Source organism: Emys orbicularis, chromosome 20 (genome assembly GCF_028017835.1).
Source record: "Emys orbicularis isolate rEmyOrb1 chromosome 20, rEmyOrb1.hap1, whole genome shotgun sequence".
Classification (NCBI taxonomy): domain Eukaryota; kingdom Metazoa; phylum Chordata; order Testudines; family Emydidae; genus Emys; species Emys orbicularis.
In genome coordinates, this window is record NC_088702.1 from 5,369,452 (window position 1) to 5,382,724 (window position 13,273).

At 48.9% G+C, this 13,273-nt stretch overlaps 1 protein-coding gene across 2 annotated transcripts in view; it reads left to right on the plus strand.

Moving 5' to 3' along the window:
• The first annotated feature begins 231 nt into the window (after nucleotides 1-231).
• PIAS3 (protein inhibitor of activated STAT 3) overlaps nucleotides 232-13,273 on the plus strand; it is a 31,523-nt gene continuing 18,481 nt past the window's right edge. For both annotated transcript variants that reach the window (XM_065419840.1, XM_065419839.1), the window contains exons 1-2: nucleotides 232-284; nucleotides 8,314-8,782. In XM_065419840.1, the coding sequence (XP_065275912.1) occupies nucleotides 261-284; nucleotides 8,314-8,782 (493 nt within the window). In that variant the 5' untranslated portion in view covers nucleotides 232-260. The remainder of the gene's footprint in view (nucleotides 285-8,313; nucleotides 8,783-13,273) is intronic.

Below are 13,273 nucleotides of genomic sequence, written 5' to 3' on the forward strand. Positions count from 1 at the left end.
ACTGATTGCGGGTGGGAATTAACGCTGCTGGGCGGTGATCAGCCTGGAAGCAGGAGCCAGGCAGCCTGGCTGGCTCATGCTTTCCGGGGCCCGGCTGTGAGGTCCCGAGGGGTGTGTGTGTGTGTCTGCGGCTGAGAGCCGGGTGCGGAGTTTCGCCCCGCTCCCTGCCGCGCGGTGTCTCTGCGGCTCCGGGCCGGGGGCGGAGTTGTCGCCGCTCCCTTGGCCGCTCTCGCCGCTCGGCTCGGCTACGATGTCTCAAGATGGCGGAGGCGGCGGAGCTGAAGGTAACGAGTCCCCCGGCCGGAGCGGGGCGGTGACGGGGGACGCCGGGGGCAGCAGCTGAAGGGAGCGGGGGGGAGCAGGGGGAGGCAGTGGGGGGGGGCACCGAGGGACGGGGGCTGGGGCTGCGGGGGGGCCGGGGCGGAGGGGGTGGGGGGCACCGAGGGACGGGGAGGGGTGGGGGAGTAGGGGGAGGGATCTCGGGGGACGACGCCGAGGGACGGGGAGGGGTGGGGGGCAGAGGGAGGCTGGGAGGGGCTGGTGGCACAGGGGTTTGGGGGGGCTCCGGGGGAGGGGTCTGGGGGTGCTGGGGGATACTGTGTGTGGGGGGGTCTGGGAGGGGCCAGTGGCACAGGGGGGTGCTGTGGGGGTGGGGGAGCAGGGGAGGGGGCCTGGTGTTGTGGGGGGCTGAAATGGGGGACGCTGGGAGGGGCTCATGGCACTGGGGGCTGCAGGGTGGTGCTGTGGGGGTGGGGGGCACCGAGGGACAGGGGAGGGGTAGAGGAGTAGGGGGAGGGGTCTGGGTGCACTGAGAGGTGGGGAGCAGGGGGGTGGAGTGGGGGGCACCGAGGGGGCGGGAGTGTAGGGGGAGGGATCTGGGGCTGCGGGGGGGGCCGAAGTGGAGGAGCAGAGGGAGGATGAGAGGAGGCTGGGGGTGCTGGGGGATACTGTGTGTGGGGTATTCTGGGAGGGGCCAGTGGCACAGGGGGGTGCTGTGGGGGTGGGGGAGCAGGGGAGGGGGCCTGGTGTTGTGGGGGGCTGAAATGGGGGATGCTGGGAGGGGCTCATGGCACTGGGGGCTGCAGGGGGGCACTGAGGCAGGGGAGCCGGGGGCTCTGCAGTGTTGGGGGAGCAGGGTGAGGGGGCTGGCAGCATTGGGGGATGGGGGAGGGGTTTGAGGCCAGGGGCAGAGGGATCTGGGATGGAGGATGGGAGGGGACTGGGACTGTGTGGGGGCGAGGTGGGGGAGTAGAGGGAGGATGAGAGGAGTCTGGGGGCTGCTGCGAGGGATCTGTGGCACTGGAGGCTGTAGGGGGGCACTGAGGTGCGGGAGCTGGGGGCTCTGTGGGTTTGGGGGAGCAGGGGGTGGGCAAGAGGGCTGGGGGTGCAGGAAATCCCTGTGTGGGTTCGTAATGGGGGAGCTATGGTGGGAAGAGGGGCTGAGGGGGTTAGGAGGGGAATGGGGGGCAGAATGAGAGGGGTTTGAGGGGGCTGAGGTGTGGGAGCAGGGAAGCCCTGGAAGGTGGGATGGGTTCAGGGGAGCCCTGATGGGGGCAGGACAAGGGGTTCTTAGGAGGATCCATAGGATCCTGGGGGAGGCCGTCATGTGGGAATTCACGGAGGGGAGTTTTCAAGGGAGTACCAAGTGGGCGACCCGAGTGGGACAGGCAGGGAGCAGGCAGAGGGTTTGGGGGGGTCATGGAGGAAGGCACGGGATCAAGATGGAGATACAGAAGCTTGGAGGAAGGGGCACAGGGCTTGGGGGTTTGTGTGTGGGAGCAGGGATGTGGCTATTGAAGAAAGCAAAGGAGCTTTAGGTATTTGGGGGGGGCAGAGGACCCTGGGGGTTCAATTGTGGAGTGGGGCGCTGAAGGACGGGGAATAACAGGAGGCCTGGGGGGAAGTGCAAGGAGGCAGAGAGCTAAGAAGCAGGGGGATTCAGCCCTGAAGGGGTACAGAGAAGAGTGTGGCATCAGAGAGCCAAGGGAATACTAGGGAACAAAGAGGGGAGCTGCTGGGTCAGAAGGGGATATAGAGCAATGCGGAGTGGAGCGGCAGGAGAGGGCAGAGTTGCCATGGGGGGAAAGGGGCATGGCTCCAGGAAGTCCCTTGCCCAGAGCCATGGAGGCGTGGGAAGAGGGGGGGCACAGAGTTGGAGGCTGCTGTGTTTGTAGCCCAGTAGTTCTGCACCAGCACTCACAGCTGGAGGGGGTTTTGTCTCCCTCCACTTTCTTTTCTCTTTCTTGTTTTTAGGAGTCAGAGTGTAACCACCTTTGCCCACCAGACTGTGGAATATGAAATTGCCCCTGGTAACTAATTCCAAAGCTGATTTCTGTCCTCATTGGCGTGTACTATTTTTTCCCCACAGGCTAGAGTGCAGCCCTTAGCTGGCTAAAGTGGCCTCCGAGTCCTTCCCCCACCCCGTGCTGGGAATAGCAAGAGTTTAGGAACTGGCACCTTTTTGGCAGCCACAGCGGGGATATAATTCTCTGGAGCTCGTGTTCCTCTGTAATCTTTCCAGTAGTGACCCATCCTGTTCTGATATTCATGTAGGGCCGGGAGCAAAACTCCCTACGACTTTAATATGAGCAGGACTGGGTTCCTATCTTAATAAGCACCAAAGTGTTAAAATGTTCATGGAAAAACTGGACCCAAGAATTGTAATCAGAAAGAGTTGCAATTCTGCAGAATTCCTATTGCGAAGAAGCAGTGACTTCTTTTTGTAAAGTTTACCAAAGTTCCAGGAGCGATGACCGTGATAAGCTAGACAAAAGTCCCACATCTGCGGACTTGGAGAAATGGCATGTCTTAACATAGGTCTCGATCCTGCATCGATTTATGCACATGCCTAACTTTATGCACATGAGCAGTGTCACTGGGACTCAATGGGCCTCCTCGTGTGTGAAGTTAAGCACATGCATAAGTCTGCAGGATCGGAGTCATAGGGCTGGTCTACACTAACCCCCCCACTTCGGACTAAGGTACGCAAATTCAGCTACGTTAATAACGTAGCTGAATTCGAAGTACCTTAGTCCGACGTTACCGCGGTCCAGACGCGGCAGGAAGGCTCCCCCGTCGATGCTGCGTACTCCGCTCGCCGAGCTGGAGTACCAGCGTCGAAGGCGAGCACTCCCGGGATCGATCCGGGGCACTTCCGGGATCGATCCGGGATCGATTTATCGCGTCTTAACCAGACGCGATAAATCGAACTCAGAAAATCGATTGCTTACATCCGGACCCGGATGTAAGTGAAGACGTACCCATAGTTAGCAAACTGTTAAAGAGCATATACAGAGGGTGAGGTCGGATAGATACAGCAGAGGGTGGAATTTCTCTGGCATCTTCCACTATACTCTCTCTCTGCAAAGAAATTGCTGCAGAGAAATCATATTATAAGAGTAGATGTAGCTGAGCACATGGGTTTACATTCTCTGAGGCTTGGCCCACCTCTGAGATTCTCTTATGGTCTCCCAGGCTTCAGACTTTCCTGTGCAGCCTGGCATTATTCATGGCTCTCTGCAGTTTATTTTTAAATCTGTGCTCTCTTCCGGCAACTGAATTCCTTTGTCCATCTCCCTTACCCCCCTTTCTGGCTTCCTAGCTAGGGGTTAGTCTAAGATTTTTACCATCTGTGTTTCATTGTAAAGAAAGAGGAGCCAGCTGAAAGCGAAATGATTGCTCCCTATGTCTGGAGAGGGCTTGGACACCTTCCGTTATTTAAATGACCAGTGATGACTCCTCTGGAAAGAGAAATGTTGTACAGTGTTCAACAATTGTTCGTTCAGGCTATTCAGTGTGGACTCAAGTGTGATGTGGCTCATTCACTCAGTAAGCCTTTGGGTGCCCTCTGGGAGCTCTTGATTGTGATCACTTGTGGCAATGAGAGAGTCTTTCTGCTGCCGTGCTACATTGTGTGAGCAGTAATTGGAGACGCTTCAGGTGTCGATCAGAGTCCACAATGGTGGCGACACAGCCATCTACGAGTACAGATGTATTTTAAAAATAAATGTGGTGCTGGTGAACCAAGCTCCACTAATCTCCCAGGAAATTAATGGGCTCAGTTCTCAGGACTTGGAGGGGAGCCACTTCTAGGGGTGATGGGTGCTGTTCGGTCTCCATGAACTAATCAGCCTTTGCGGGTCTCTGAGATTGTCACGAAGGATGGCTGTCTTTGCAAGATGGGTTTATAATGCACCTATATCCATAACGTAATCTTTTTTTGTGTTAAAAGGTATTTAAAAGGGACACTGTCAAAGTTTACAGCCTTCAAATTAAAATCTTCCTGATAAATATATATAGTACAGTTTTCCTATTTCTGAAAAGCGTTCAGTTCTCAAAAAAACCCAACAGTTACAGTAATATTTAAAATTATTCTTCTCTCGAATAACCAGCCAAGAAAGGTGATAGATAAATTCCATGCAATATACTATGTGTGGTTTTTTTTCACTTGAGACCCTAACTAGTGGTGCTGTCTGTTCTGCATCAGAGATCACATGGCACTTTTCATAGTGGTAGAGAGTTTGCCCTGTCTGTCTTAGCCAAAATTTCTCCTCCCTCCTCCTGCCCTGGGAAGTGAAACAGCTGGCATGCTGCTCTCTAGAGATGGTTGCATTTTTGGTGGTGGATAGTGGGCCTCGTATATATGGCTTGTAAACGGCTTCGGGATCTTTTGGCATGTAAGATGCAATAGAGCCTAATAAACTCAACTCTGCATGCTTGCTCTTTCTTGTCAGTCTGTGAGATATTGAAATAGACAAGAAGCCTGGTCTGGGAATCCCCAGGAAAAAGAAATATGGGATGGGTCCAATTTTTACCTCTTAAAATAGGGGTATGGAGAGCAGTAGAAATGTTGCCCCATAAGAGAGCATTTTATTACCTCTAATTTTCTAGATGCGTGAAGCATCGGGAACAAGAAAATTTAGAAAATGTTGGCCCTTAGAAGCAAAGTGTATGGCTTCAGCATTGGTTTTTTTCAAATGAATACATTGGATTGGGCTCCATTTGGCTTGCAAATCAACCCAAGTACACCATATTCTTGGTTTGTGTACCAAAAGAGAGAGCGAGAGATACACGGGTACGCTTGTTTTTTATTGGGAGGAATGCGCGCTTTCTTGCTTTTGTAGCGTAACAGAATCCTAACCTTTTCCTTCTGCCCCCTAGTGTCCCATGGCAGTCAGATGATAAAACACAGAGGAGAAGGCGTGTCTGTGAAATTGAAAGTCTATGCAGCCTTAAACCCTTCAATAAAATGTAACTAATTTGAGAACAATTCTACTATTGTTGAATCTGTTTCATTTGGTTTCCTGAAGGGAACTGGATACTTGGTGGTGGTGAAACTCTGTATTCTCTTTCTTATTTAAAATGGAGAATGTTTAAGGTGATTAGGTTTCAGGTTCAACCCTGTGGAACAGATAAATGTCCAGTATCCAAACATTCTGGAAGCTGTCAGCATCTTAAAGGTAAACATACCTTTTAGTTTAATCATTGGCACGTCTTCTGAGACTGCTAACAAAGTAGTAGCATTCTTTTTATAATGTAGACATGCATCAGCTACGACTGGGCCAGAGATCCACTAACTTATTTTTATCGGCCAGCCATCAGATGGCAAGCTTTGGTGATTTACTGATTTGGAGATGAAAGGCTATTTGTTCTTCGTCCCTTATTACAACAGTATGTGTGTTTAATAAACAAAGCATTATAAATATAAATGGGTTTGATTCTTGACTGGTTCTGGTTTCTAATTTTTTACTTGTGTGACTGGAAGGATTTTTTTACATAACCACCAGCCTCCCACAGCATCCGGTGCCATCCCATGAGTGTTTTTCTTTATGCTCTTGTGAGTAGCAAAGTAATCCTGAAAGTCTTGTTTTGCATCAGAGAGGAACAATGGTCTTGTTTAGACAATGGTCTAAACTAGTGGACTGAGACTGAAGATTTGGGTTCAGTTCTGGCTCCACCCCTGTCTTTCTTTGTGACCTTGGGCAGGTCACTGTGCCTCCATTCCCTGTCTGCAAAATGGGAATAATACTTTCTCCTCTTCTGTGTGTCATGTCTATTTAGACTGTAAGTCCGTATGGCACAGACCGTCTCTTACTATGTATCTGTGCAGTGTCCAGCACAAAGGGGCCTGATCTGGGATGGGTCATTTAGGTGCTACTGCAGTATACATAAATGATACACATTTCCCAGGTACGTTTATAGTTGGTGCACACACAAACTTTGAGCCTGGCTGCGTAGTGGGTGCAGCAAGGAGTAGCCGTGCATAAGAGAGTTCAGAAAATGGAAGGTTTTAATGTGTTTTTTTGTAAAGTGCAAAAAATAATTAGTGTAGGTCAACCAAATAATCCTTAGCACTAGTGCACATCATAGATTTCCGACTGCTTTACACAGGTGAGTAAAGAAAACTCTGTTTGACAGGTGGAGAAGCTGAGAGTATAGCTACACTGCAAGTGAAAGTGTGGTGGTAGCAGGGGTAGGCGTACCTGCAGTAGCTAGCATGGTAAGTCATAGCGTAGATGTGGTGGCATGGGCTATCAACCCGAGCACAAACCCGCTGGGGAGCCTGATAACACATTCCGGTTGCTAGCCCATACCGCCACCAGTAGAGTAGATCTACATTCGATCTGCAGCTGTAATTTTCAGCTCAGGGAGATGTACACGTGCTAGGTTTGATTGAGCTTGTGCGCTAAAAATAGCCATGTAGGTAGGGCAGCAGCTTGGGCTTGCCCCCGGAGTACATACCTACAGTCTCAGAAGCTACCCTGCAGGTTTTAGCACCCTAGCTCATGTGTGTACCTCTACCCGAGCTGGAAACTATACCTCCAGCTGCAGTGCAGACATACCTGTAGTACAGTCACACCTTCACTTGCAGTGCCGACATACCCTGAGGCACAGAATAGCCCAAGGCCACAGCAAGTTAATAGTGGAGCTAGGGCGAGATCCCACCTGCCTTAGGCTGGTACTCCGTCCTGTGGACAGACTCTCCCATGGAAACAACATGACCAATAACTTCCTGTGGTGAAACACCTTGGCGCAGCTGAACAAAGGTAGACAGGAGGAAGGTATCTCCAGACTAATAAACGGGTGCCGGTATTAAGGTCACACATGGGGCCTTAAAGCCCATAGTGAACTGGGAGCCGTTCTGAATGATCGATTTGGGAAAAAATAGGGGCAGTTGTCTCGTATGGGATTCTACTTTTGTGCAACCACTTTTTTTCATGGGAAATGACACGTATTTTTTGTTAAATCTCTTGAGCTTGAAGCTCTAGTAGCTCCCACTCGTTTGGGTGGAACAGCAAGCATGACTTCTTAAAAAAGAGACCGAGGACAAGGCAGTCAAAAAGTATATTTGTGCCTTAATTTGACGTGCAGTTTCATTTATGGCAATACCTCAGACATATGAATGTGGTGCCGTATGTCTTGTTAGTGTTAAGTGCCTTTAATGATGATGCCACCCTGCTGCTCTGTGGAGCTCTTGCTGAGATGGGGGCTGAATCTACTGGGTCCATTTGTGAGACTTATTGGTGACATATGATGCAGTGAAGAGAAAATTAGCAAGCTTCTTTAATAACAGTTATTTAATTCCAGCCTTGGTGTGGCGTTGCTACTTGATGCATGCTTTTTCTTAGACTATTTGATTAGTTATGTTAACTCCAAACGTCTCTGACTAATCAGTCATCTGTTAAATCTGTTCCAGATTTGGTACCCCGTATGCCAACCTAAAGGAATACTGGGCAGTATAATGCAGGCCCATAGTTTATATATTGGAAGCAAAGCGGGGAGTTCCAGAATTTAAAAACAGTTAATAACCTAGCTATTTAGTTTATGGGCCAGAGTCTCATTTACAACAAGGCTCTTTTATACCACGCTGGTAATGTAAAAGAGTCTTCAAGTGAGAATAATTTCACCTGCTTTAAGACCCCTTTTTGCTACCAGAGTGGTGTAAAAGGGCCTTTATGTAAATGAGAATCTGGCCCGAAGTGCTCGTGTTGTTTAGCCATCCCTTGGCATGGCAGAACCCCCTCCCCCCTAAAACAACAACATTGTGCTAGTGCAAAAGTGAAATTGCCTAGAAACTGGAACTGACCATTTAGTTCCAATGTCCAAGTTGAGAAAAATGCAAAGAGGTAAAAGTAAATTAGATGTTTACGGCTCGTTCACCTGTACATAGATAATCGTGCAGGTAATGGGATTTGTAATTTGACAGTGTCTCTTTTAAGGTCTCTGCCACTTTCATCTAGTGAATTTGTAGCTTGTGTTTGGACTGTGTATTTGGAATTAGCAATGTTAACGTTGTTTTCTGTTTTCTTGCAGCACATGGTTATGAGCTTTAGGGTATCAGAACTGCAGGTTCTCTTGGGTTTTGCTGGCAGGAACAAGAGTGGAAGGAAACACGAGTTACTCACAAAGGCATTACAGCTGCTCAAATCTGGCTGCAGCCCGGCTGTTCAGATGAAAATTAAGGAGCTGTACCGGAGAAGGTTCCCGAGGAAGATCTTAACCCCTTCAGACTTATCCATGCTCCATATTCAGACAGGGCAACTGCCCTCCGCCACTGCACTGACGCAGGGCAGCACAGTGTGTCATTTGCCCTATGATAACAGTTCGGCAGCTTCTACAGTGCCAACGGCTATGTTGCCTCCGGTACCTATGCTGGGACCCAAACATGAGACCGATGTTCAGCACTTATCCCCGCCCATTCATCCGGTCCATCCGGATGTCAAAATGAAGAGGCTGCCCTTCTATGACATTTATGATGAGCTGATTAAACCCACCACATTAGGTATGTGAATAAATTAGCTTTGCTTCTCTTTTCTACAGGACACTATTACTCAAATGTTACTGGCTTGACAGCCCTTGAAACTGAAAGCTTCCGGTTATTCACAGACTGGGCATAGCATGGGCAATGAGGGCTAGTTTCCCAGACTGCTTTGCAAGTGCACATCAGCCTTGATTTTGAAGGACTACATCTGTGGGTGAGGGCGGGAGTCCGATCTCCATGGCCCAGTCAGTCCTGGGCGTCTCTGCTGAGCTTGGCTATGGTGTTTTTTGTGGTAGAGACACCTGTGAATAAATAACCTTAGATAGTTCTTGTCCAACCAAAAAAAATCATCATCTTGGCATTTCTGTACGATGTATAGTCCAGTGGGGCCTTGATCCCTGACTCAGTCCTTAGGTAGTAATGCAATTGAAATAACCACTGGACTGAGATCTCGTTTTTAATTGGCTACCGAAGAGGTTTAGTTGCTCTCGTGGTTTTCTGGATTCAGACTAAGGATTTAGTGAAAAGCCTGATATCTTCTTACTAATCCCTTCAGCCAACCAGTCTCCTGCATCTCTTAAGTGGATAATGACCAGTATACGTTTTTTTTTTTTATTTTGGCCATCTGTATCCAATAGAGCCAGTTTGTGAACTTTGCCGGGAACAGACTGAGTTCTTCATTATAGTCTAAAAATCACCCTCTTTTAGAATGACTATACTGCCTGTGAGTGATCTATGATATTTCAGCATTCAGACTACGAAGCCGAGAGAAGGAATACCTGCTTAGTATGGGATGGATTCTCGGAACAATATCTTGAGTGCCAGGTGTGTTCACATCAATACCTTGCAAAAATGACAAAGTAAAATAAAAATCGAACAGTCTCTTGGGTAGCGCCTTTAGAATTCCATGGCACCTTCAGGCCTAATTCTGCGTCACTAGACTTCAAACTTGTTGGCTGGTTCTTGATTTTTTTCTCCCTTGTTAGGATTATGGTTAACTCAATGAAAGTTAAGAGAAATGAATTGAAAATCATCAATAAAACACCAATAAATGAAAACGTTTTTTATTATGATAGTGCTTAGAAGTCCCGACTGGGATCAGGGCCCTGTTGCGTTCCAACAGTGGACAAACATGAAGTAAGAGACAGGCTCTTCCAGGGGAACTTACTGTCTAAATAGATGAGACAGACAAAGGACAGGAGGGAAAGTGAAGGCATGGAGATTCTGAAGGTGAATAGAAATGGAGGACTAGGGGAAGAGATTCCTTTACGCCACGTGGAACTCGGAGGCCCATTCCATCTATGCTTGGCTGGCACGTTAGCAGCACCCCTTTGATAGGTGCAGCATATCTGACATGGTACCACTTGATTAGTCATGTGATTTGGTGCCTCACTGTGGCCCGTTTGAGCTGGGGGGGGAAGTAAGAGTTCAACACGTACAAATGAGCTGGAACAGTCTCTTTCTCTTTGCCAGTAGTGGGGTGACCACATTCAGGGTAATTCTGTGGCAGTCTAACTTCAAGACCTTGCAAGCCCTCCTTATAAGTGTAAGGGTGCCAGTAAAAACAACAGTTGGGGGATGGCGCCCAGCTTTTCCCTACAAACCCCTTTGACCCTGGGATGTCTGTTCCTGGCCCCGCCTCTGATTAGCTGGGAGACATTAGATAAGTTGCATATTTGTTTCCCGAAGTGTTAGCCATTTTCCATGCATAACAAAGATACGTTATCTGTTGGAAAGAACTCGCGCTTTCCCCATCTGTAAACTGGGGGGAGGGATGGCTGTGTGTCTTCGTTGATATCTGTGAAGTGCTTTAGGATGCTCGAGCTAATGCTCACTGAAATCTATGGAAAGATCCCCATTGACTTCATGGGGTGCGGATCAGGCCCAGGAAGAGTCTAATTGCCCGTTTTGAAGCTGTAAGTTGTGCGACCTGTCCTGTTAACTAAGGTCACGTGTTGACGGCACAGACTGGCTGACCCGGCTTACACCGTTGGAGTGATTGTAGTTTGGATTCGGGGGTGGGTTTTTTCCCCACATAAATGTGGTAGTGTTTGCTGCAGGGGAGATAGGTATGTCTGGCTTCATTATTCCTGCTCTTGGCACAGCAAGATCTCATCAACTTGACGCTTGTTTTTTTTTAAGTATATTTTCTTGACTTTGGCTCCATTATCCCTCCCAGGCACCCTGTGATTTCCTTAAATGGGATGCTCACTCAACATTGCTCTGTGCCAAAATAATCCGCCTCCTCCCCCCGGATAAGCCTTCTTACTCAAATATTGATATTTGAATTAAAAATAAACTTTCTGTATGACTGAGGGGCGGGGGGCGTCTCACACTCATTGCACACACCAGGGGCTTCTTTTTCCTTCCGTTCCCTCCCATGGGCTCCCTGTGTGAACCCTCCCATCCCCCTCTATTTCAGGGATTCGCTGCAACCCCCGCCCTCGTGCCAGGAGCTCTGTGCGAGTCCCGTTTCCCCCTCTGCCACATGTCGGGGTTCACAATTTGTCCCTCCAGGCCAGGGGTTCTGTGTGGCCCCCCCAAGCCGGGGTCTCCCATTCTCCTCCAGGTCTCCCTCCCCCATACCTTTTTCTCCCATTCTCCCCACCCTGCATGCTGGGGCTCTGTGCTCCCTCATTCCTTCCTTCGCCTCCATGGCAGGGGCTCTGTGTGTCTCTCCCATTCCCCTCTGCCACATGCTGGGGGAGGTCTGTATGCCCCCATGCCCCCTCCCCATGTTACTGTCCCACATTCCCCTCCCCCCGCATACCAGGAGCTCTGTGTACCCTCCCCATTCCCTCCTCTGCCAAATGTCCCCTTGCCCCTCTCCTCCTATACCAGGGTCCCACGTTCTTCACCTCCACTAGGGCTTGTGCCCCCTTTCCCCTATGCCGGGTGCTCTTTGTGGCTCCCCTTTCCCTTCCACCAATCTAATTACATTTTTTTTCCATCTGGGAGGTAAGTCATTCAGGGTGTCAGCGTTTTACAAATGTTTTGGGATGGGGGTCCGCGGGGTCAGGCTGGAAGGTGTTAATGGCTTCCATCAACCCGTTTTTTTGATCTGTAGACAATTAGGGAGGCCACTGAAGCGGCTGTGTGTGATAGCCAGATGCAAGGGGCTCAGTGTCGTCCCCCCCCACTTCCCTCTTTCTGATTTCTATTCTCCCCAAAATCAATAGAGTTCTGCCCTGTGATACCTAGAACATTTCAATCAATTCCAAAATTCTGGGAATATGGCATTGAAAAGTTATTGCGTTACCGGCAGAGAATTGCCATCAAGTTGAATGTAAGACCTCGATTTGCTTGGCCAGTTCCGAAACATGTGTAGTGCCATACAGGCATGTTCTCTACTCCAATGAGTTGATGTGACTTATTTCTAGAGTATCATGAAACTTCTTGATGCTTTAAACAAATAAACCCTGTGCCAAGGAGCTTACAGTAAAAAAACAAATCAGTTTTCTGAATTCTGGTATCTAGCAAATATGACTGCCACCCCGAAAATTAGCTGCTTCTTTCTTCTAAACTAAAAATGTTTGCAAAGTTTTGTGTATTTTTATGTAAGGGACTTACTTCCTGCTTTAAGTGGAAACCTCAGTGCAACTTCAGCTGGGTAGCTTGTCGGGCACTTTCATAATAAGGTCAGGAAGGGAAGAGTTGTGATAAGAAGAGGGGAGTGATTGAAGAAGTAGGCTTTCAGGAGAGATTTGAAAGAGGGAAGATGGTTGATGAAGTCCCTGAGAGCATCTTGGATGTAGGGGACAGCATGATAGAAGGCACAAAACAGGAGGAATAAGGCAAGAGGATTGAAAGAATGTAGGAAGGGACAGCTTTGTAATTAAGGCATAGGACTAAAGAATCTGGAGAGTTGTGTTCTGCTCCAGGACGAGTTACTTTGCCTCTCTTTGCATGCTGGAGATAATCTTGACCAGGGCTTAAATTCAACCGGAGTTGTCCGGAGCAGAGCTTGAGTAAATATTTTCAACCCCCCTGTAGTTTTTATAGCATGTTGGGGGCTCCGGGAAATACTCTAAGAAATTAAGCCCTGATATTGACCTACCCTCCAGGGGTATTGTGAAGATGAATTCATTCTTGTTTGTGCTCAGATACTAAGGTGATGAATGCTCTGGTAACACTTATAAATAATGAAGAGATGAGACCAGAGATATAGGTGGGGTGAAACTAGTAAGAAAGGCAGTGAGAAGGGTTTTAGCAATGGGGCCATGAGGAAGAGGTGGATTTTGGTGATCTTGACAGAGGAGGAAGAAGAAAGGAGATTCAGTGAGGGACTGGAGAAAGGCCTTAAAGATGACGCCGGGATTGTCAGAGAGGCTAGCGAGGTTCCGAGCTGGGACAGAAGAAGAGTCAGAATGCAGCTCTGGCCAGGACAACGGATGCTCAGGCAGTCAGCATTCCTTCCCTGAAGACCTGAGTCTGTGTTGTGTGGCATGGCAGTAAAAAGGCATGGAGATTTTGTTGATGAGATGGGAATAGAAGCCACAGAGTCAAGTCAGA